The sequence below is a fragment of the Cariama cristata genome, unplaced genomic scaffold, assembly GCF_000690535.1.
Source record: "Cariama cristata isolate BGI_N322 unplaced genomic scaffold, ASM69053v1 scaffold13598, whole genome shotgun sequence".
Classification (NCBI taxonomy): Eukaryota; Metazoa; Chordata; class Aves; order Cariamiformes; family Cariamidae; genus Cariama; species Cariama cristata.
This window is the reverse complement of record NW_009631740.1, coordinates 2,355-28,029: the sequence shown is the minus strand read 5'-3', so window position 1 is coordinate 28,029 and position 25,675 is coordinate 2,355. Positions and strand designations below refer to the sequence as shown.

Below are 25,675 nucleotides of genomic sequence, written 5' to 3'. Positions count from 1 at the left end.
CTATACCTCCTAGAGTAAAAATTTAAATAAACGTCAAGATGCTTGTTAAAAAATATGTGCAGGGTTTAGTGAGAAACATGAATGTATTCTGAAAGTGTTCTCCTCTGTACCTGATTTATATAAGTCTAGAGCTCTTCTAAACTAAGAACATAAAAAGGTATGCTATATTGTTGACTACAGAATACTGCAAAGTTTTATTGCCATTTAAACAAAGAAGCCATAACAGTTAAATGAGCTCAGGCAATAGGTTTCAGCATCAAAAGGTGCCAGCTGTAAAGAGTTATGGCTAATTGAATATGGAACTCCTGCTTAATCAGATAACTGCTCTGCTATTTCCAAATGAAATGCCATTTCCATACTGTCTGAAAATGGCCTATTTTATTGGTAACCAGAGAAAACAATATAAACTGTAAATAACATTAAGTGCTCTGTTTACCCATTCCAGGTACTGAAGTAGCAGGGGATCCAGGGCGTCTTGGTAAAACATTTGACTGCAAGGATGGCACAACAGTTCTTTCTGAGGGTCCACTCAGAGCTGATGGGTCTCTCTGCAGATTAGGAGATGCTGGAACCAGTGATTTTGGAGAGCCTTGTTTAGGAGTTGCAGGCAGGGGTGTAGAAGCATTTCTTTGAGCTGTGGTCCTCTGACGAATCTCTGACAAGAACATGTGCATACTGAATTTAACATCTAGCATTATAAGCGAGAAGTTAGTAAGAGTACATTAATATCATTATTCCAATCAGCAAATTAGAGTCAAACAAAACCAGAAAGGTCTATAACTAAAGATCGCCAGCTGCCTGGCTGAGCATGCCATAGAAATAAACCCCACACAGAATACTAGATTTTAATACCAATAATCATTAACTGATAAATACTTAGGGCAAAATTCTTCTAGAAGAAAATTAGCAGGTATCTACCTTATGATTCTTTTCTCAAAGGCAGAATGTTGGGAGATATGAACAGCTACAGTCAAACCACAATGTACAGAAAGAACTGAGCACGGTTTTTATTCTATGGTTTAAACATGCTTCCAAGTATTTAGGTTTCCATGGGACCAAAACCTATTCAGTCAATGTCTAAAATACCCAGGCTAAGTGCTCAGAATTATTAAAAATTTTTCAGACTGGATAAAAAAACAATTCTAAAGCCAGAAGAAAACTTAATGCTTCATTCAGATCCTATAGTTTCATTCATTTTTTTCAGCAATCCTACCAACAAGCCACATGTGTGGATTGCCACAAAGCAAGAATAGGCTCTGCTGGAACACGTCCTTACCTTCACCTCTTCTCACTCCACTATCAGAGTTACTATTAAATCACTATCATGAAAAACTTAATAAAGCCAGTGTTCTCATTAACACCAACGGGAATATCATTCCAGTAATAATATATTATGGTTTGGCTATTATATTATTCATGGAAACCTGAAGTTCCATTGTATTTATGCACAAGTTTGTTCCTCAAAACAAGCCAGGAACAGTGCTCATGAACAGCAGTCACTATCATTTATTTCTCACCTCATCTACACCTAATCACCTCTAGGGAGCCTTCAAAATATACTATTGTAACAAATAAAATTGATCTGTAACCCTCACTTTAGGGCTACGGACATTAACACGGTTAACAAGTGACAGCTTGGTCTCTAAAAGGTACACCCCAAGAATGCCTACACCTAAGGCTACAGTACCCTACAGAGTCAGTGTCTAGCGCCCACATAAGTTTGAACAAGCTTGCTTGTCTTCCCTCACAACAAATGGAATTTAACACTAGAATTAGGCTTCAAATTCATCTCCCTGAGCTTCAAGATGAGAGACGTTTTATCTGCTGACTTTGTCTCAAGCTGGAAGAGTTTAAATCCTTAGCAGGCAGTTTAGAGGTCCACTGGCAACCAGCCACAGGGAGAGAGGTGTGCTGAAGTCTGAAGAAATTATCTGTCCGCAAAAGAACAAAACGACCACACTAAGCTTCTGTATGGGCTGGAGGAGGCAGGGAGCACACATCATCAGCTTATACTAGGTAAGAAAGAGTTGCTATCACTGGAGTACTAGGTCAAACATAAATTTGCCAACATCTAGTACCACGAAATTGCAACATGCATAGGCTATATTGTTGCCTACTTATCTGTACATATAAATAGGATCAATGTATACCAGAAGAAAGAATAAAAGACTCTTTGGTGTCATCAGCCAGAAGACTGCAACTGCACAAAGTCTTACTAAAAATCCACCTAGTTCAGTTTGCAACAGAGCAAAACAAATTATTAGCTTTCCCCTGCCACACCTTCATGTGCATGATTGCATTACTTCACACAACTTTATTATCCAAGTTAGACCACCCAACAAGTATGAAGACTCTGTATTTTAACTTTGTTTTAGCAAGTAAAGTTTGTCCCCTCACTATTTAAACCATTCAGAATCCGGAAAACAAGATAAATTGGCAAGACAGTTGCAGCAATTCCATTAATGTTTCCTTGGTGACTTGCTTCTATCTTGAAAATTGCTCCTGTGTTAAAAGTTTTATTTTAATCAAGAATTCATTTATGATGAACCTCACTATGGACATTTCTTTGAGAGCTTTTTGTGAGAACCTTAGTGGTAACCTTTCAAGTCTACCTACACTAGAATAATTGCATCATCCTCTCCATACCATCTGACCAAGAGGCATGACTTATCTACAAACAATATATTGATTCTGCCCCATGATTTATTTATCCATATGTTCAATTTTGTGTTACAGTTTCCACTTGTGTACTAGTTTCAAAAATCAAGCCAAAGGTATGCAATTTCTCAACTCCTCAGCTCCACATATCTCTAAGAAATAAGTAATAAATATGAAGCCTAACTCTACTTGTTCCAAGATAATTTTAAATATCTATAAAAAGACATTTTAATCCATTGCTAAGATTTTCTTCATTCTTTTTCACTACAAAGCCTGCTTTATTATGGTTTTACACATAAAAATGTCAAAGATCATGACTGTAATTTCTACACATGGATGTTACCTCTACATTTTGGGGCCTGTCTTCCTATACCATGTGCTTTAAGCATGTCAATTTTGGTTGCTTAACAGCTCTCAGTCTGTTTCAATAGGTCATGGATATATCTACATTTATTCTGAGCCCATAATACACTATTCCTAAGCAATTGCCATGCCACTTACAAGAGCTTTGACCCTTTTGCCTCTTCCTTCAGAAGGTTCATTTTTGGCAAGCCTTCTTTAAAAAGACTCTGAATTTTTAAAGAGTTACTGCTACTTTAATTACTTTTTCCCCCATATTTTTGCTCCTACAAAGATGTTGAACCCAAGCACTTTACAGTCAGTACTAAAGAGATGTGCTTCAGTAGTTTTAGTCTCATTACAGAGGGAAGAATGCAAGACTGCTAGTTTCCACAAAATGGTATCAGGTTATTCACAAGGCGCTTTCTTTTCCATCCCACCCCCCCACTTAGAAGTTCATTTGGCTTTCACTCTATTCTTACTTCAGAGAACTTGCCAACACTCTGTGGCTCACCAAGTAATAGAAATTACCAGAAGAACTTACATTATGAGAAAGTGAGAAATGCTCTCTTTGGCGAGACCAATAGCCAATCCATCTCAATATTCCATCTTTTAGAGTGGTTGTAGATGTTATTTAACGGCAACACACAAACCTGAATGATTTCTGTTGCCTATATCTCTGACACCACCCCCAGGATCCATAAATGCATTGCCAAAGACATTAGAGAGCACAGCCCTGTCTAAACATTTTAGTATCACATATGGACCCTGTTGCCCATGAACTCCTCTAATTCCTTTTAAACCTGCTCTCTGCTTCCACAGTAACACCCTTAATATTCTTCTGCAGTAACTGGAATGATCTATATAATTCTCAAATTGCTTATGTTGAGATGCAAGGTGTTAATAATGAGCCTCTTGCAAAGTTCCAGATTTCCGTAACTCAAGTTCCACAAGCGAGTAACACGTTCGTCAGGTCTCAACACTAACACAATACACAGCTACCACTGACATAGTTTTAATGAAGTTTTGCAATTTTGCAAGTTTTTTTTTCTTTCCTCGATTATTTTTGTGCATCTGCAAACCAACTGTGTGAAGACAGATAAATAATTTAAAAATAGAACTTTTTTTTCTTCAAGCACACTGGAGTCCAAGTTCCACAGTTACCCGCACTGAACAACAGATACACAAGCAGACACATTACTTAACAGGGCTACTACTCACAACTGATGATTCAGTACGATCTCTTAAAGAATATTAAGATATTGCCAATGGTGAGACAGCTGTATCTTTCATGTTTACAAGCATAGTTATTTTATTTCTCCACTTCAAAACTCCTTGGTTTTTTTTTTTTTGTCAGTTTTTTAAGAGAAGAATACATCATTCTTAAAGAGCTGAAGCACAATGCAGGTCAATATATAGTTCACATAACTTGTTGGCTCCAGTGGCAAAAAACAATCAAGAATTTTCTTTCTTCCTCCTCAAGCCTGTACCCATCCCATAGCTTGCAACCATCTGTTACTGCATTATTTCTAATTCAGGTCATGGAGTGATCTCATTTACAATACAGCCCTCCTAACAGTTGTATTAGCACAATGAACGGAGCAAGTATCAACAACAGGATACTGTTAATAAATATGGATTCCACTGCCAATATATACCTATTCTCTTTTTTTCATATGGCCAAAGTACTGAATATCTATATGTTCAATAACTCTATCCTTCAAAACATTTCTGAATAGATAAAACTGCACTTAAGTTTTCAAATTGTTTTTCTTCTGGATTTCCAGGTGCTTTCTCATGCCAAACGCAAGATTCATCTGAATCATCTGTTAACTACAATTATTTAAGTGCATGTCAACAACCACAGAAACTGCAAAAAGTTCTAAATACACAAGAAAATTGAGGCACTACCAGTTGTTTTTCCAAGAACCAATTATTATGCAACGCTGATGAAATCTTTGTACTAATTAGTATGATGCACAAGTTTCCATTTCAACTGGTAAGTCAAAAACATATCAACGAACTAACCTTTCATCAGCTGCCTCATACACAACATTGTCCAATCTGATTACACACTGGTCATTATTTACCCTCTTTTCAAAAAGACTCAATTACAGAGCTCAAGATAATGAGTTCTGCTGCCTGGTTAGTTTGTGTCCAAAGTGAGCAAAGAGAAGATCTAGGACGCTTTAATGTCAACTTGTTAACAGATATTTTATTATTCCAAATCACTATAATCCCACCACACATTGCATACACCAAATTACACCACAACCACATCAAGATGTCATCTAATTACAGGAAGTTATATACTGCATAGAAGCTATTATTTGTTTTGGGCAGATATTTAGTGCGAACAGCAATAAGTTAGTAGTTCTTTTGACAGCTAAAAACTGAAATAATTACTGCACATACCAAGAACAGGTTATTTAGAAAATAGGTCTCTACAATTTCACAAGCCAAACACAGCGTGTTCCTCCAGAATTGGAATGCATGTACAAAATACAATAATCTGAATATTCACTTTTACATGGACGAAAAGCAGCACCAATTCTAAATTCAATGTGTTAGAGAACAGATTGGAAAAAGACAAAAAAGGAAGTTCTGCTGTATATGAACAAAATTATATAGAATCATAGAACCATTTAGGTTAGAAAAGACTCTTAAGATCACTGAATCCAACCATAAGCATAACTTTAAAAATTTATTTTCCAAGGCTAAACTGCACTGTTATTCAGGATAAAGTAAATTGCTTACTTTAATGCGGATGCACCCAAAGAAGTTGAATAATGTTTGAACTGGAAGTGTACTTTACATTTTCTCAATTGTACCCCCACTTAGAGGTGTCTCGTTCACACCACATCACAGTCTCACAGAGCAGCACTTACACTCTTCTCAAATGAAACTAAACTGAAAGGTGCCCTCCACCAGGTCCATGAGACCAGTTTACAACTAGCCCTAAATAAAAACCCCTAAACATATATAGTGTGGGCAAACTCCGTAGTAACAATGGCTTCACTCTACAAGTCTACTCCTATTATACCACACTTATTAATGTGGACCACAGCCTACAGTGCCGGTTCTCAGAAATACTTCTAACTCTCTCAGAACCTCTCCTCCATAGCCTTTCTATTAACAGACAAGTCAAAAATCAACACAACGCACCATACGCTGGATCCAACTAACCTGCTTTTGACTAACTCGGAACCCTGGATCAAGAGCATGTGCACTGTGCTTTGTAAACCCAAACACACACAAGACCAGTTAACTAATAGAGACTAACTCACTTGTCACCATTGCTACTTCAGAGCCCGGGCAGAGAGGAAGAGAACAATCATATAACTTCTTTGGAGTTTCAAAAATGCTGGTGATATCTCTTAATAAAGCCAGGGTGACTAGAGACTTCTCTTTTTCTATTTAATTTATAGCTAGTTATCTCTAGATCTCTACATAGAAACATGCATTTCCAGGCAGTTTCATCCCCTGGTCAGCATTACTTGCATTCTACAAATAGATCTGTCACCCTACTTCTGGAATCATTTCTAACATATCTCAAGGATAAGGATGAATACAAAGAGTTTAAGAAAAAAAACAGACTACCTAAACATTACAGATATGACAGAAAATACTTGGCAACCACCTATGAGCTGTATTAAGACAGAGAACAGAACAGGGTGTCAGAATGGCCCTTCAGCCTTAAAAAAAACTATAAATGTCACAGAAATGGAACAATGGGAGAGACAGGTAAAGAGCAAACTTGAGAAAAAGCTGTTCTGCCTAGGATACCAGAAGAGATAAAAGCTTTACTGCTAACTTAGTGCACTGCAACTATTCACTGTCAATGTCAACAATTAAGGATGGTTTAAAAATGTTTTCATGACAATTTGAAGCTAAGCAAGAATAACAAAACAGTGGATTTGACCATGCAGCTTATGAACACCTTTGTTAGTAAATCATGGTGCTCCGCACCCATCAAAGCCAGCGCTCCAAGAGCAAAAAATAAGACAAATACAAGTTTGGTTATTCACAAGAATTAGACACAAATTTGACAATTCTAATATATGCTCTAAAGCAATCTGTTCCTTTTACGGAAAATTATGCACATCAGATTCTGAGTTTATTTTGAGCACGAGCCCCTACAGGTCTAAGGTGGTTATAACAGCAAATTAATACTCACACTTTAAGACATATCTTTGTAGCTATCTTCAGTATAATAATACAAGGTGGCCTTTATACTCTGTTAATAGCAGCATTTTCAGTTTAAATACATTATATTATACTCAACTTTAAGAAAAACTTAACAGTAGTTTGTTTGCATAAACATTGTGGTGTTTGGGTTTTTTTAATTTACAGTCCATGTTCTTAATGCAAATATTCTACTGGGAGAATGTGGGGGAGAGATCTTTTCAGTCTTGAAATCTACGTGTGCAATCTAGAAACAAGGCTTCCTTGAAACACATGCAAGTTTTTCTACTTTTATTATTTCATTCAATAGCACCTTTCAATGGAACATCATAAACTAGTAAAGAACAGTCCATTCTTTGCATCTAGAAAATACCTTATTTCTGCACTAGCTTTGTGGAATCTCTCCATTCACCATATAAAAGTAGTTTAAGTGCTGCATTAGGAAAGGTCTAACTAGACAGAAATAGGAATAGAACTGAAAAGCTAAGTCAGTGAACATTACATAAGATTTGAAAGCACCTCAGTATTCTAGAAAAATTGCAGGTATGCCACAAGAAGTTAGTTTTCTCTCTGCTTTAGAATCAAGCAGCATTAAACATCCTGCTGTCTAGAAGAGCATCAGCCTTTAGTAATAGATCCCTTGTCTGAAAAATACAGAACAGTAATGAGCATAGTCTAATAAACAGTCTATTAACCCTAAATAAAGGTCAATTGATCTACAAATTTTATCACAGAGAGACTTCTAGAGTTGAAATTGCTATGAAAGATGAGTATCTATGCTAAAGAGCAGCCGTTTTATAGGGCTATTACCTTGTCCAGGTCTTGGGGTTGCAGATGTTCCAGCAGATGGCAGTTCAGCCTCCTGCCAATTAATTATAAATAACATTATCTGAATGTTCGGCTCCATAGTACCTTTCATATTAAATCAGTATCAATATCAAGATTCTTACCTTTGCACTTGATTCTGGATCAAACCTTTCAAGGATTAATTTAGCGGTCTTGTATGTTTCTTTCTCCATTACTTCCTCAAGCTGGAAACAAAAGGTTCCACACATCAATACAGAATTCTTGAAAGTATTTCCCTCCCAGATCCTCCCATTTACAAGCAACTTAATGTCACCAAAAGGTGAAGCTCAGTTCAGTGAACACATAGCATGTTCAGATACCTGCAGATTTGCTGTATTCAATGGAAATGAAATTTTGCTTTCAAAAATAGTTTCTAAACTCTAATGGGCTACTTGTATTTAACAGCTTTATTGGAAGGAAACACCAAATATTGCTAATTGTTTACATATAATGAGGAGAATAATTACATGCACCAATTTCAATAATGGAATGTGCAAAAATCTATCAGCCATCATTATTGGAAGTTATTAGACATGACAAGCGAATGACAGGCAATTCCTTAGATTTATTTTCTCATAGCACTTAATGCTATTAATTTAAGGAAGGTCGTTAGCCAAGTGCTTTACAGAATAAAGTCTCTGTGCCAATTAACTGCTGTCAGCATCGATTTTAGATTATTTATTAGCAGAAGCAATTAGCTTGCTGCAAATGCTGTGAAAACTGACTAACTAGAGAACAGCCACGGAATTTGCTCAAATGACTTTAAAGGCTGGATCTCCATCTTTACAGTGATTCAAATCGCTTTTCAGAAAAAAGGGAACATGTTAAGAATTTAAATAAAAAAATTTACTGAGAACTATGCATACTTTAGGGAGTGTAATTAAAGCACTTCATTATTACAGCATTTTATTTACAATGCACTCAAGTGGCTTTATAGTTAATACATGGGCTTAATTAAAAAAGTAATCACTAGTAAAGTATCATTTTAGTGGTTAACAGTCAACATCGGAAGCAGCTTAACTTTAAAACGGAGAGAGTTGAAGTTATGACAAATAGCTCATATGAATAGAAATTATAATGCATTTTATAGTATCTTAAGCAGACCTTTTCTCCTAGATATGCTGACTAATGGCCATGTTCAGCTAAAAGTAGGGGGTTTGTTTGTTCTTAGGTTTGCTGTTGGCATAAACTGCAAAACTGAAAAGGTCAGTGGTCAAAAAATTAAGTGTTCTCAAACTCATTTATCACTGCTAAAATAACAAATGGTGCAGGTTAACATGACTTTTATGCCGTTATTTAGTTAGTGAGAAAGTAAAGTTTCAGCCATTCTGCCCATACAGACCTTGTAGGGGTTTTACCTTTAGACAGACCTCAGAAGCTAAATAAAATTCACTCGATTTAATGGATACACAGTATCCATTTAACACTCACTCCTACCAGAAGTTTAAGGCAAGGAATACTATCCAGGCTGTTAATTAAGGACTGTCGAAACAAAAGGGAGTAAAGAGGGAAGTAAAAAATCAATTTCCTAAACTTGTTTTTTAGCAGGACTTTGGAGTTAACCCACTAACTTCGTAAAACAAATGCCACATAGTGCAGTAAGTTCAGAATTAAGGGTCTAATAGGAAAAATAAAGTATTTATTGCTTATAAAAGTGAAAACCATAAGGCAAACCTTTATATGCAGGGTTAGTGAGGTGAAGCTGCAAAGTGGGGAAATGTTAACAGTCAGTGTCAATATCTGCCCCCCAAATCAAAATAAAAACCCCCGACTCAGTTTACATCAATGAACATATAATGCATGCAATTGTCTTTATAGCCACACAGGAAAATGAGAAATAACCTTCTGCAGGACAAAGTGACCTTTAGGAAGAAAAAAAACAGAATGCTCCACCATCACTTGACACTTCCCTTATCTAACACACTTCCTGCTACAGCAGTATTAGATAGGACGGTAGTTATTTGTGGATATATAAGTTTTGCAAAAACAGTAACATTATTTTGAAATGGAAAAATTTAGCTCTCATCACAAGATTCAGATAAAGTTATTCTTCACATTATTTAGTTATTGGATAATTCAACAAGTTACTCTTCATATTTTGAAATTCATACATAGCTTTATAATTCTAGTAAAGCTGAATCTGAACAAGAATTTAGTTTCACAACAGACTCTTTACAAATTTCTTGAAAATGTATAGAAGTTGTCAAGATTTCCATAAGCACACTCACAGTTCTCATGGTTTCACTTCTAGGATATACTTCTCTAAAAACAATTGAAATTTGGCAGAAAATACCATATAAGGAATCAAACAGGTCAACGTTTACTCACTCTTTGAGCAAATTAGTATAATTACTAGAAGCAAGTAAGGGCCTGTGTAAAATTTAAATACTATCACTGCATTTGCATAGCACAAGAAATTGGCTTGTACAGTGCCACAGCAAGCTCATTTATAAATGCAAATCAACATACTGACTTCTGGATTATTCGCCATCCTGAAGCACAACCTTGGAAAGGTTAACCTAGTGCTGAGTACTGGCTCGCTAACACAGCAAATTGCTCAACACCTCTCACACTTTTTCCATAATATACTCTTCTTTAAGATCCAAAACTTTTCCCACAAAAACATTTTCTACTTTCTGCCAAAGGGTAATTCATAATCTATTATTATCAAGCTTAAATGCTGGAGTAACCAGGATCACAAGTAAAGTGTCCAGGAAAGTTAATACCAGCCTAATCACGGATTTTTCAAACTTATTTCATGGAATTAACCACATCTTAATAAGCAGTATGGTCATGTACCACATTCTCTCCTATGAATAATAGTGTGGATGGCCTCCTTTCCAACTGGCAACCAAACAGAATTCCTGTGGCAATGACATCAGCTGTCTATATTGAAAAGTAATACGAGAAATGTATTTTAAGCTTCTTGTAAATGCGATTTAGCAACTGGGAATCTGAAGTACTGGCACGGTTCAAACTATTTACTTGCTATACTACCACGTGAGTTCTTAAATTGAATTACTTGGTATGTCAAATCCAACTATGGAGAGGTATTTCTTTATGTTCCCACAAAGCCACAAGATTCATTTCAATCTATCATGTAAGATTCACCAGCATCCATAGCAAAAGTTTCCTTAAAATAGGAAATAAATCATTTGAGCCACAATAATCAAGTTTACTCTGGATAAATCCATGAAAACAGTAAAACAACCAAAGTAACTGTTCTGCCTGAACACTGCATGAAATAAATAACTCATTTGATAACTCATGAGTAAATACGATTTTTAACCATGTTTTGAGCTCCCAGCTGCATGTCTGCAGTACCCTAGCATACACTGGGTACACAAGACTGGGCTTATGTAACAACCAACTCCTAGCAGAGTTTTTGTCACATACTGAAGGTTATCAAAATATCTCGTTTTCTATGCCTGGAAGGCTAAAGGTATAAAGTTCATTAAACAGTAGTTATTTTAAATAACAAATTCATATGCTACATTTTTTTTCCATTATTAACATAAGTCCAAAGCAGCCCTGAAATCAGACCTTTTTTTTCCCTTGGAAAATTAACAGATGCAATTTCTAAATTCTTCCTGAAATGGCTAGGAAGTCTGTACAAGTCTAATATTACACTCTGCCTACTGTAACAGAATAGCTGAGCAAACTTCAGCAAAGTTTAATTTTAATATTAGCAAAGTAATTACTATACTATTTTCACAACTCTGTCCTCAGGCTAAGAATTATCCCATCTTTAAGAATGCTGCTCCAGGTAAAGTCTCAACTAATTCCCACTTGTAGCAGCTTAAGACACGTCCTGTGCCCTGCTTTAATATGCTTAACCTTCTGAACTTGCTCATCTATACACATTCAGGCTTAAGGGCTGACATCCTCATTAACTGAGAACTCTAAGGCCAAAATTACAGCTACACAATCACAAACACAACCAGAGAATCCCTTATGATCCAGGAGGGGAAAAAAAGTTGCATCTTGAAGTAGTGCCTTGATTATAGCTAATGAACTTAATCCCTGTCCTCCAACTCAAAGAAATACGCAAAGTGTTTTAAAGCATTCACTAGGAAAAAAGTAGCGTAGAGAGTCAGCTCTGTGGAAAATAAGTATTACATAAACTTTGAGTCAAAGTATAGGACAGACAATATAAACAGACATTTCCAGGTGAAGTATCTGTATTTGTCAAGTATTTTACCCACATGAATATCCATGTGATTATGCCACCAAAGACTGAAGCCTTTTGAACAGAAATGAAGTTCTATTGAGCAGCTCACGGCACAGCCACCAAGGCATTATATCTAGTAGGTGATGAGTTTACTCCATTACAGGTAACCTTCAGCACATAAGTAATGTCACTAGGGAAAAGGTGGACCACATGCCTGTAAAACACAAGTACTGTAACACTTTTCAAAGGGACAATTGTCAATATAAGATTTCTCCAGCAATCCGGTAGCTGAGCTGCAACAAAGTGAAAAACCATACTTGTTGTTGCAGGCTGACAGTGTCTAGACAACAATTTGCATTACAAATAAACAGGAAATACATAATTTACTTATCCCAGATACTTTGAGGACCACAATGTAAATACCTTTGTAACTAATCCTATGTGCAAACTCAGTAGCAAACTAGAATCCAACAGGGAAAAAAAATCCTCTCTCTCCCCCTTCCCATTATTTCACCTGGCAAAGGTTTTTGGTTTGTTTTAGTAAAAAGTAAGTGTTGCTACAATTATTCATAGCCACATAGTCCTAAGGAAGTTAATCCAAAACAAAACCAAATCTGAATATTATCTAAACCAAATTATTACAGAATGCAATTTTGAGTGTTTCTATCTAAAATGCAACTTATATTCTGTCTCATTACCTGCATCCACTTTCAGCTCATTTCAACATGCTAGCTTTCACACATGACGATCTAATTTTAATGCTTAATTGAATACCTTTAAATTATAGTGAAATTCCTGAGTCAATCTTCTGAGTAAAAAATACCAACACTGTGCCGATTCAAGAGGTTGCAATAAGTCTTCTGTTTCTGGTTCCTTGCTAGGAACCAGGCACCCACAAGATCAGGAGGTAATCATGGACTTTCTATTCCTCTCAGATTGAAAAATAGCTGAGTTATAGGTTATTGGACTTCCCAGAACTTTGTTTTACTAATCCTATTTAGAAGTTTGTCTTTTAATCATTAAATCTTGACATACATATATACTAATGGCAATTTACATTTCCAGGTTTAAACTCTCCATAGTTAGACTGTAATTTCTATATTGTTCAAAAAGTATTTATGCAGTTTAATTTTTAATTGCCTGCTCTTCTATAATGTTGTCTTGATTTTTTGCATATGCAAAATACACATTTATGTCTTGTTTCAACAGCATCAATTCCAATCAAATCAAAGTAAAAAACCTCCCTTTTATAAACCAGCTTTTTCCTGACTAATCTTTTATTCATTGTCTTTTCTCTAAAGTGCTTCTCTCACACAAAATTCAGCATTACTATTTCTTCTAGAATAAATACAAAGATTTTCATGACTACAGAAACAAAAATTCTAAACTGACGGGAAGGCTTCACATTTAAGACTCCAAAAGCTGTTTTGTTCTCCATTGTGCTTTTTCTGTTCCAAGAACTTTCCCTCCAAAGCTACCCAATGACTATGTAAATTGGAGAGGTTAACTAATTTGTTAAGCAGCTTTCATAAAATAAAATTTAAAAATATAGTTGTCACACTGATTTATTTTGTTCTCAGAAAAGGTAAGCCTCTCCAACTCTTTTTTTATCACCTCTCCAACCAAAGGATACTTCCATTTAATAGATTCCTTAATATAAAAATTAACAGATACGAATATTAGCAAACCCTCTTTACCAAAGGACAATGACATAATTAGGTTACAGGTTATCATTTTTACATCTACATTAAAAGCATAAAAAACAGAGCGGAAGATCAGTGAAATCTGTTTCCCCTGTAAAGGCCATATAATACCAAACTCTCACCTGACTCCTTTTTGGTAGCTTTGTTGTGGGTTTTCTATTAATTTAGCTACAACAGCAAAATCCAGAAAGCACGAGGTAAACAGTTTGGGAAACTCATCGACAATAAAGTTTCCTAATACAACTTTTGGAGTTTTTTTGAGGGAGGAGGGACTGCTTTGTTGAGGGGTGGTGGTGTTTGGTTTTTGGTTGGTTGGGGGTTTTTTGTGTTGTGGCGGTGGTTAAGTTTTGCCTTACAAGGCAAGAGATTAAGCCAACATAAGTAAACAGAGAACTTCCTTATGGAATGATTAGGTAGAGAGGAAACAGCTTTCAGTGTTACAAACATCAAAGAGTACAAGTTATCCAAGACTTGGAATCTTTTCCATCCTAAATTGGTCCTACTGAGATTAAGCGTTGATCCAGTTGAAGCATACACCAGTTTTATACTGTTAACCCACCCACACAGCTCACAAAATAGATGACCTCAAGACAACTGATGGGATTGATATATGGCAAGATAAATTTTTTAGAAGAAAGAATGGAAGAAATAGGTAGTACAAAAATAAGATGGAAGAGGATGGGAAATAAGTGGTGATGCATTTAAGACACAAACAGTAACCTGTTACTTAATGAAAAAGTGAATCCAGGCAAGATGGAATACCTTTTTGCTATTTATGAACAAGACATTAAGTGACAGCGTAACTATTACAGATATAGTTGGAGTATACGTTCTTAAATTTCAGTGCCACATCTAAAACTCTTTACAATCCTAAAGTAAATGAAGTAGTCAGCAATGAGTAGGTTAAAGCATACATTTTCATTTTCTGACAAAACAGAATCACTTTACATAGATCTAGCAACACTAAAACAGTAGGTTTAAGTTAAACTACAAGGAGACAATTTATTCATACACGCAAGCAGTCCTTTGTAATTTTGGGGTAAGGAAAACCTTGTGTAATACTAGAAAAATGTATGAAAACAGAGGAATGGTAATAGCTTCACCTCTCTGCCTCCACTCTTCATCTATATATTACAATCAAATTCCACTTGTAGAGATGTAAAAACACTTTAGTAGACCACTATAACTAGCTTTTCTTGAAGTTTTACTTACAATTTTTTTCTTTTGAGATTTTAAATCTTCCAGTGCATCATCTAAAAGAAGGACATCATACATTAGTTTTCAAATACAAATAACCAATAATTTCAGCACACTCTAAACATTGACTTCACTGTGTGAGATCAGGAAAAATTATGCATTGACCACTACCAACCGTACAACATTCATAAACTTTGCGTGAAATGACTAAAGTTTTTATGTGAAAATAAATCATTTTAAATGCTGAAACTGCTTATAAATTATAGCCCACTGTTATCACTTTACAGTTATAACTATTAAAAAGTTTTATGTACCATTTCCTCATTAAACAAACCAATTCTAGCCAGTGCCCCACTTTGACCTACATTAAAACTGGTACAACAATGGACCAAATACACTTAATCTCATGAGTCAAACTATAGAAAAAAAAGCTTGGGGTCTAAGTATTAATTTATCTGAGTACCAGATTTAGTAGCTTCAGTATTTCTCATAAACCTCTTAACACATGCAAGTTTCAAATGCCAGGTCAATTGAGCTTCAAATCTCAATCTATTTCACCCTTTCAATAGTTTCACACTACAGCAAAACCCCCAGATTTGAAAGAAAAGCTACTAGAAGGTCATTTTACTATTAAATGTCAAGAGACTCTGTTACAACTAGTAGTCACAGCACTAATCTCTCTAAAAGGAAGGGAAAGAAGAAAGGTCAAATGCACATGGGATTTTCCTTTAAGTCAATGCTTGCAGCTTGGCACTCAAGGAAAACTCTCTGTAACAAACCATCACCTAATATAGAAGATATTCTCTTGATAAATCCATTTTCTACTACCTCCTTCACCGCAAGAGTTTAACAACAACTTTATAACTTTTTCTTGTTCTCAGCTCTACTGGATACCAGCAGTTCACTTCCTGTAAGATATAGCTATTTTTGCCCATTTTTCAGGTTTTTTTTAAAAAAAAAAAAGAAAAAGCTTCATAGAACTACAAGAAACAAAACAAAACTCACACTAAATACGTACTTTTTTTGCATCTTTCTTTACATATATTTAAGTATACTATACAGCTTTTAGTTACTTCAGGAACACTGAAAAGTTACTTTCAAGTAACAGCAAACACATCATGACTTGAACTCTTCCAGAATGTAGAAACTCATTTTGATAGAATAAATCACTTTATTAAATGCACAAAATACTGAAACTCAGCATGTACATATTTGAAAGTTTATACAATGAAAGGGTAACTACAACAATTCCTTATTAGTTAATACAAATAGGACAAGGAACAAGACCATATCTACCACTGGGCTGAACCACAGAAGACAAAATTCCACAAACTGTGCATCTTCAAATTAATAAGGTACCTCCCCCTATCAAATTTTATATCTATATTAGAACACAGTCTGTCTTGTAGCCCCACACAGATTAACACCTTGAAATTCATTGCAATATGGTATCATGCAGCCCAACAAATAGCACAATACGGTCAGCTATTAAAAAGTTACTTAAGAAACAGAAGCTGCTTTTGGTACGGAAATGCCTAGAACATCTTCAAGCATAGCCTCCCACAAAGCAATGCAATCAGTTTAAAGTGTGGGCATTTGTTTCTCATCACTTTACCTCCTGTGTTCAACAAGAACCTCAGGAAACACCGGCCCCATCAAACATGGCCAAATGGCAATTACTGCAAAGCACACTCAAGAAACCAATATCTCATCTTAATTAAACCTAGTGGAAAAAAGAATTCATACTAGATAAGTCAATACCTGCAAGATACTTCATTTATTTTCCCCACACTTTGGGACAGATCAGCCTAAATCTTTCTCAACAGTTGTTTGCCTGACCAGTCTTAAAAACTGAAATTCCATAATCTCTCTAGATCACCTTTTCTAGTGTCACTCTAGGAATTTTCCTCATTCACAGCATAGTTCCCAAAACTGGTGTATGCTGGTTATCCCGTATAGAGCTTTACAGTATTAAATAATCACCACCAGCGACTCAACGTGTTATATTAACTTATCCCAGAATAAAAGGCAAGCTTTGAGCCACTCAGTTGCCAGTTTGCGCTCTCAGCTACATTTTCTCCTGCTTCTCTGCTGTAGCTCTTGCACCATGCACTTGATTTCTGTTTTCCAAATACAGGACTTGTATCTTTGAGGTAAAACACTTCATTTCTATCTGATCTCTGGAACAATGCAGAAATAACTCCTTTTGGCATGTTGGAATATCTACCAAAACCCTTTATACACAGGTTCAACAAAAGCACTAGACTTGCTTGTATGCTAAAAACAGCAATAAAGATATTTAAACAGACTAGAAAGACATACATACTTTTTTTTCTTATTCAGCTGTGAAATGCAAATATATATTTGCCTTAGAAATGAATCACACAGCACCACAGAATATATGGACAATTTTATTTCTACATAAAAATGTATGTCCTATGCTTGCATATCAAATGCAAACATTAAGTTTAAAAAAAATTCCAAAAGTGATGTTTAACTCATAAGCTGTCACAAATTAAATACATCATGTTGTTCTGTAAGTCATAAAACATAGTGTAACGTTGAGGTTTTCCTGTATTATTGCTCACTTCACCATGAGATATTGTTGCAGGCTGGACTGCTTTCAAAGAAAGTCTCAAATTCTAAGTACTGTAAACAAGTGCCCCAGATGCAGTTTTTAAATTTTGCATTAGAATGAATCTGCATGTTCTTTAACAACTTTTTATTTATATTTGAACACCTGCATTACTTTTTGGTTTTGTTACATGACTCTTAATTTTCCTTAGCTCTTGAAACAGCACAAAAACACCTGCTTACCCTTTTTCCACTCAGGAAAACATATGCATGCTTTGGGGAGAAAAGCTATCTTGACAAACAAATTAAACACAACTGCTATAAATCTGTACTCTTAAAGATAACAGAGTAAGACTGCTGGAATGCTTGCAAGTATTAAGGGAACCACTACTATTGTTTATATTATCTTTCCCTCACTCTTATTTCTACACTACATTTTATTCCATTACACTTTGAAGCATGCAAAGATGGGAGAAAGTTACTACAATTTTGTGAAATGAAAGATTAAGCAGTTTCTTTCCTGTCCTTTCAAGAACTGTGTGGTAGAAACAAGAATTGAGCTAATGCTACCCATTTCAGCATCAACCAAAAGGCTACTCTTTTCCTGGAAGGTAAATTATCCGAATCATTTACATTTTCATAGCAAGCATTGTTCCCAACTACTTCCATATACCATATATCCAAAAAAAAAAGATGGAAAATATACTTACTATTCCTTTCTGTCCTTTTGGAAAAGAAAAAAATGAGCAGTGTTCTTATAAACCAGATTCTTTAAAACAGAAAAAAAAATAATATTAAAATATATTACAGTAATGATTTCTGAAGTCATTTAGCAAACAGAAGACTTACCAGATGAGATTTAACTTTGCAAATGCAAAGAACAGAAATCTTCAAACAATCTCTATACAGAAAACTAAAAATTAAATTAGTGTCTTATCAACAAGACATCAACATTAATCCAACTAAAATTCTCCTGTCTATTAAAATGTAACCACATATTACTATAGGTAGAAATACTAAGAAAGCAGCAGCAAGTAACATCAACGCTTGCTGAACTGTTCAGTGGGAACTTTATAAAATCAAGGTATGTGCAGCTACCTGAAAATTACTTAGTCGTCACTTCTTATTTGATAGATTTATGATGCATGTTATCCAGAAAACCAAGCTTACCAGCTAAGGCCCAAAAGTAAGACCCAGGAGATTTGTGGGAAGAATTCAATACCAATGAAAACCATGAGATACAGCTATTGTACAAATGTTCTCCCAAGCAGAGTTAACTGCCCTGACTCCTGGCGATTTTACAGAGCTCTGAATCCACTCAATTTCCCTAGGGTTTCACCTGACTTAGCTCAAACAACGAAGCAGTTTATCTGTGCTCAAGATAAAGTTAAACCAATCTACAACCATTTCACATTTGAAAGGTCTCTCTGCAATCATCAGGACTTCATTTGTTTCAAAGCTTAGAATTGCTTATAATTATGAATTTGACACTTTTCCTGGCAAGTTATTCAGCCTAAGCCAAGTGGCAAATCTCATACTTCAAGCCCTTCCAAGCATCTTATCCAAAACCCTCCTAGTGCCAAGCACTATATAATAAAGCCCAAAGTAGCAATGTTTCATTTAAGAAAAAAAAAAATCTTAAAGTCTAGAAAGGTTCTCTGAATATCAGTTACGCAGGCAAAAGGCTTTAAGATTTTAAATGGAGTTTCAATTTAATTCATAAGAACATCTTTTGCATTTATATAATGGCTGCCCAGTTCAAAATGTTTTCAAGTATTAACACCACAACCTGAGTTAGGTAACTTAGACAAGACAACTGGAATGCGAGAGTAACCTATCCAAGGTGAGAGAAACGGAAAGAAGTTTAACTCTATTCCACATTCAAAGGTGTGCCGTACTAACTACTTTAAGAATACGGAAGGCTTTGCCCACTTACACAACGCGAGATGTGTCTCTTCATCAAAAGTATCAAAAGAAGTAAATGTTTTACAGGGTTTGATTTGCCTTAAAGACTACATTACACAGGCAAAAGCATTATTTGTTTTTTACTATATGCTTAATAAAGAGTCTTCTACCTAAACCTGTATTCAAAGCTAACAGATATATGGTAGGACTTCATGAAATAAAAAACATTTCCTCTTTAAGAATTCTGAGGTGAAAGTTTAATAGCAGACTATTTCAGACCAATTTTACAAAATAAAAACATATTTCTCTGAAAATCAGAACACGCAAGATGAAACAATTTAATTCAAATGAAGATCATTTCAAGAAGAGCATCCATTTAATATGCTAAAATGTTTCAGATATTTCAGTATACATTTAAAATTAATGATGTTACATATTCCTAGAACTTAACTCTCTCTACCAGCATCAGTAACTTGCTGAGACCCTGAGGGAATGACCTAAGGCAGAAATAAGTTGGTGACTGACTGCAAGCTGGAAACGGCAGACATATTCCAGTTTGCTTAGGGCTGAAAAATCTCTAGAGCTATTACTGGGTGGCACCAGGCATTCAGCATGGAGTCACCTCTTGACCGAGAACAGAGATGAGCTGGCAGTTGCTTGCCATTCATATCTGCCAAAAAAAGCTTAAGGGGAATAGCTTAAGAGAAAAATCAGATAAACAGTTGCAAGCGATAACAGAACAATAGTCTAATTCTAAATGTTAGTAAGCTGGTATCTAGTTCAGAAATTTATAGAAACCCACCTTTCAAAAAAAAAAAAAAACACCACACAAACAGAATTGGAGGACAAACTAAAGAATAAAAACCCAGTGTGATAATTCACACCACAGCACTAGAAGCCATCACCTCCAGTAATAAAAATTTTCATTTCTACACTAATCTACACACCTAAGTGAAGGGAGGCTGGTAACACTTCCTCTTCTACAAGCCTTCCCTGTTAGTACAAGCAAGCCTCACATGCTAGCAACAGACTTCCAAATCCTTGTCCGTAAGAACAAAAAATCAATTCATATTGCTGCCAAAGATTAATTTAAGCTTTAATTTCTATATTAATCCTTTCTAGTCAAGATATTGCTGCCCATGTATCTTCTCCACAGGATTCCTTAACAGAAGCATATTAGTACATTATGCATAACAGAGTATGACATACAAAAAGCACCTTCAAGTATTTTTTTTGTATGTTGTGTTATGCTGACCCACACTAATCAAACTTGCAAAGCCTTAAATATTTACATTTGACTTTGCCTTTCAAGTCTAAAGCTAGGGCACTGACAAGTCATGTTTTCATACAAAGATGCCATATAAATACGGACAGTACTTCTGATGTTCATTTCAGCAAATTATTAAATGCACTGTACTCTCCATCAGTAGGAAAGATGCTCAGTAGGCTGCTTCTCCTCCTTGATAGTCTGGCGCAAGGGAAGACAGGTAAGCAGCTGTTTAGTGAGGTGGGAGCCCATTTTGTTATTTTTAGGAAAGTAGTTTTCTTAGAAAACAAAAGCCACTTGTGAGCATGAGCAGCCAATCAGCTCAGTGGAACAAAAAAGCAGACAACCCTTTTTCCTATTCACACCTAATGATGTTAGGATATTTTCTGGTTGAAGAAAACAGTCACTGATTTTTCCAGAAAAATAGCCAATTATATAAAACTATTCCTCAACATATTTAGGCCAATGACCTTTCAAGTCAATTCTGTGTTAACAGTCACCCAATATGTAAGTTTCACCATTCATTCTTGTATTTTTTCCCCAATTTTATATGCTACATTTTACACACAGGTGACATACCTTAGGTCATTTTCATATAGTAGTGTTAAGTTTTCCAAATAGCAGTAGAAATAAAACCGAAGATACTGCTCTTCTGCATACATCACATTACTTTGCAGCTGTTCAGATACAGGTGTCTCTCTAGTCCTAGTATAATTTTGATAAGCCAACTGACTTTAGATGCTAACACCTTTTGATGGTAAGACTTAGTTCTACACTAAACCCAGACCCATGAGAGCCATTTCCCTCAAAGAAAGTGTCTGCCTAACTACTTGGATTTATTTTAAAGGAAAAAAATTCAGCAAGTTATGACAAATCAAAGATTGTCAAAAGCAAACTCAAACCCCTGCTGAGATGTATTTTCCATCTCCTTTTATCAAAGAGACAGCAGTTATGAAAAAAAAGGCATATTTACTTACATCAATGGAAATGCAAAAAAAGGAAGTGTCATAATCAACCTTGCCGTCCATTCATCAGGAAGACACCACAAATATACAATTAAGCAGGTGATAAGGTAAAGAACTGAAGAGTAGAGAAGCAGCCTTCCAACCCATAGTTTCTGTAGCCTCTGATTTTTTTCTCTAAATTCTTCTAATGTCTGTATTTCCTGCAAATAAATAGGATTCAACCCTATTAGTGAAATTAGTAGGTGGTTTGACTAAGATGCCTTTAAGTGTCTTCTAAAATTAGCCATATCAATTTGATATTTGATTAAAAAAGTCAAGCAGCTTTTTGATAAATTACAGTATTTGCCCAAAGATAACTTTCATAGCATAAATACATCACACTACTAAGGTTATGATACAGGCCACTTGCACTGTATTAGCAGTAACACATCGCTATTGGGAAGAAGTATTAGAAATCAGTACTTTTTCCTATTTGTAATGCGTTAGTATACTTGGGACAAGTGGAAAATGCTAGGATCTTACAAATGGCGGTCTTTACAATCACATAAATCACTACCAACCATACTTTGCATCCTAAAACCTTCATCAGGCACCTGTGGAATTTCAAGTGCTTCTAATACTTTTCTACTAACATGGGAAATTGCTGAAACCTCTGTCATTTCACGTGTTTTCATTTCAGTATCTTCCTCACATTAAGAGTGAAATCCTGAACATCTGAATGATGTTTTCGGCATAAAAATAAGTGCTCAAGCAACGCTCTGCTATGTTACCATTTTGACTGCATTTCAAGTGACAACAGGAGTACTCACACTTTCATTAAAAGGAAAACAAAAAATATCAACAGCATATTTCAAAACAGTTAATTTCCCCATAGAGTACAGACATCTGTCACAAATGCTGGCTAAAAGTCACAATTGATTACTGAACCATCTATTCAGTTATTCTGCCCCTGACCTTACTTACTACCACTACAGTTACAACTCTTACAGTTAAAACCATATATTGAAGCTTTTCTAATGAGCCTGATGAATGGTACTTTGCATTAGCAACATTTTCTATTACATGGGAGTTTAACCATTAGTTATATTTAAATTGTGTAATCAAGCCAACTTCACATTCATTCCCATTTCAGGCTCTCTAAATAAATATTTAAACTGTAGTTTCTCACTATCTATTACATGGTTGGTTTGGGTTTTTTTAAATGACTAATAGTAAGGGGAAAAAAAGGTAGCAGTCCATCTGAAACTCAGAATCTCTAGTACATCCAAGTGGAATAATTATCAAAATAATTTAAAAATCCATGACAATATTTTACCTAATGTGAAAGAAATACATGGCCAGCAAAAAGGATGCCTATTTCTAAACAAAAATAAAACAAAACACTAAAAAGCAAATACATACCTTATCAATTTTTTCTAATACTTCAACAGTGGAAGGCTTTGCCTGCTTACAAGGGAAAGAACAAAGATGTTAATCTCACAAAAAAGAAGTCAACATTTTGAGGATTACTGTACATTAACAGTTTCCTAACAAAAAGATATATTCATAATAGATTAATATATAATCTATTTCACATAAAGGTAAGAGTTTTCCTAGTTTAATAGTGGCAAATAGAAGAGACTGTAATGAATCACTATTTTACAGTTGGTATTACTACTAACTGACAGTTCCTCTCCTACACCACAAAAGATGAAAACCTGTAACGCATGCACAGCAATAACGGATGTGTGGGTGGGAAGTAAAACAAGGAAAGAATTGATGAGTGGAGGGAATAGGCAAAACAATATATACAGGAAGCCTTAACCTGAGAACTTCAGCTTTTTATTACTATTCACTCCACAAAGACACATCCTCTAAATAAATTACAAGCAACTGCAAATAAGCGTTATCATCTCCAGTAAAATTCCCCTTAGGAGCAACTTGGAATCCACGGTCTAGGAATCTTTCCTAATTTCTGAGAAGTATAAAGCCATTATCTTTCCCCACCCTTCAGGCCACATTTTCAAAAACCATAGCCCACACTGCACCACCATGAAAGTGAGTTTCTTTCTATTACACAAAACTGACATTTCACCTAAACTTTTTCCTTTATAAGAGTTTTGTATGGGAAGCTCTGAAATCAATTGATAATAAGTAAAGGCAAACTTAGACTCAAACAACTCACACCTGCCAGGAGAGCAGTCAAAAACCTCATGCTTCTTCCTCAAACTCAATACATCATTCAATAACATACGAGCCAATAAAAACAGTTAGGAAGAAAGACCTGTATAGCTGTAAGTAGCTATCAAAGTATTTATTAAAACAGATACTGAATGATATTCTGAACACATCCATTTTGACCTAAAACAGCCACCAATATTTCAAGTCACAGATGTTGCTGTATCTATCCCAATGAAGCACCACAGAACTATTTAGATTTACAGAAAGAGTTAAACTTCTGGTTTTGTAAGTTAACTAAACCAGTGCCAGGCCCGGTACCACAATGGAACAGCTGCAGTTTCACAGTTTAGGGATTTGGCACAGAATATTTTTGGTCAATATGTCTCACTACTGGACTTCTAAGTGACATATTAGTGGGAAAAGTTTAGCGCTAACATTCAAACAGCATTAAGAGTCAACCAACAGGCATTAAGAAACATGTCCTGCATGCTCCCATCTTCTAGACTAAAGATTATTATATTGTTACATGATCTTACTTACCCTCCATCTTGAAATTAATCCACCCATCTTCTACTGTGGACAAGTGCTGGCAGAGCTATCAATCTTCTACAAGAATTCACAGCTAGAAGTGAAGCATTAAGCACTTAGGAGCAATCTAACAGCATAGTCGAAGACTCACAAATTTATTCCAATATCTAAAGGAATCCAAATATCACATAAAGCCATTGCCTAGTTATCTATATGTTATTTTAAAATCCAGTCTTCTGTTTCATAGGCCATCGTGTAAGTCAGTTGATCAGCCAAACTTAATTTTTACTTTGGAAATATTTAACCAGAGGGGAGTCCTCAAAAATAGAGGCACAAAATAACTGCTAAAAAGCCACCAAATCCTCCAGCAGAAAATCAATTTTTAAAACTTATTATTAAGCAGGATTACTTAAGAAACTGATTTCCAATTATTTCCTCTGCTGCTCATAAGCATAACTCTTAATGATCTTTTTCAGCTGTCACTGCAGACATTGAGCATTAATATCCTACTATTCATGAGAAAGTTCATCTCCAATAAATCTACTTCCTTTTCATGCTCTCATCAACAAGAATGTATTGGATAGCACTATTCTTCTTCCTCTGTATGATCAGTTTTAAGTTCAAATAATCAGTTCCAAAGAGATTTCACTTACTGTAGGAAAGCACAACATTGGCAGGTGTTCCCTGCACACAACACACCATGCAGTCACTGGCACATCAAATGGCCCTAAAGCAATTCCAAAGGTGCAAAAGTAGCTCACCTCACCCTACACAAACCCAGAACCCATGAACAGCACTAATTTGATGATCTGGGTCTATGTTCCTGCCACAAAAGCATAGCAACTTTCCATCAGCAGATAGCTGGAATCAACTGACTTTGAACCTCAGGATGGCAGAATTTCTCTCCAGTCAGTTAATTTACAAGTTTTTACCTAGCAAATGAAAGAGTGATTGGTTCATTGCAACCCCAACAGTAAACTAATGTTCAATCCCAACTAGGGCTCAAACCTTTTTAACTCTGGAATGAAACAGTAAGACTTATTAAAACAAAGCACTGATTCAGTTAGGCAGAAATGTAAGTGATTATTATCTTGCTTATTAAGTTACCTTGGGCCAAAAATTGAAAGACAAAGAAACCTAATCTCAATCCAAATTTGTTTCCAAATTGTCTGAGGCC

At 35.5% G+C, this 25,675-nt stretch overlaps 1 protein-coding gene across 1 annotated transcript in view; it reads right to left on the bottom strand.

Moving 5' to 3' along the window:
* Positions 1-24,537, bottom strand: part of KIAA1715 (KIAA1715 ortholog) — a 38,883-nt gene extending 14,346 nt beyond the window's left edge. The window contains exons 1-8 of the mRNA XM_009706097.1: positions 24,511-24,537; positions 23,212-23,253; positions 21,823-22,010; positions 18,384-18,442; positions 15,115-15,155; positions 8,133-8,213; positions 7,993-8,044; positions 437-655 (exon numbers count right to left, since the gene is read on the bottom strand). Coding sequence (XP_009704399.1) covers positions 437-655; positions 7,993-8,044; positions 8,133-8,213; positions 15,115-15,155; positions 18,384-18,442; positions 21,823-22,010; positions 23,212-23,253; positions 24,511-24,537 — 709 coding nt within the window. The remainder of the gene's footprint in view (positions 1-436; positions 656-7,992; positions 8,045-8,132; positions 8,214-15,114; positions 15,156-18,383; positions 18,443-21,822; positions 22,011-23,211; positions 23,254-24,510) is intronic.
* Positions 24,538-25,675: the final 1,138 nt, after the last annotated feature.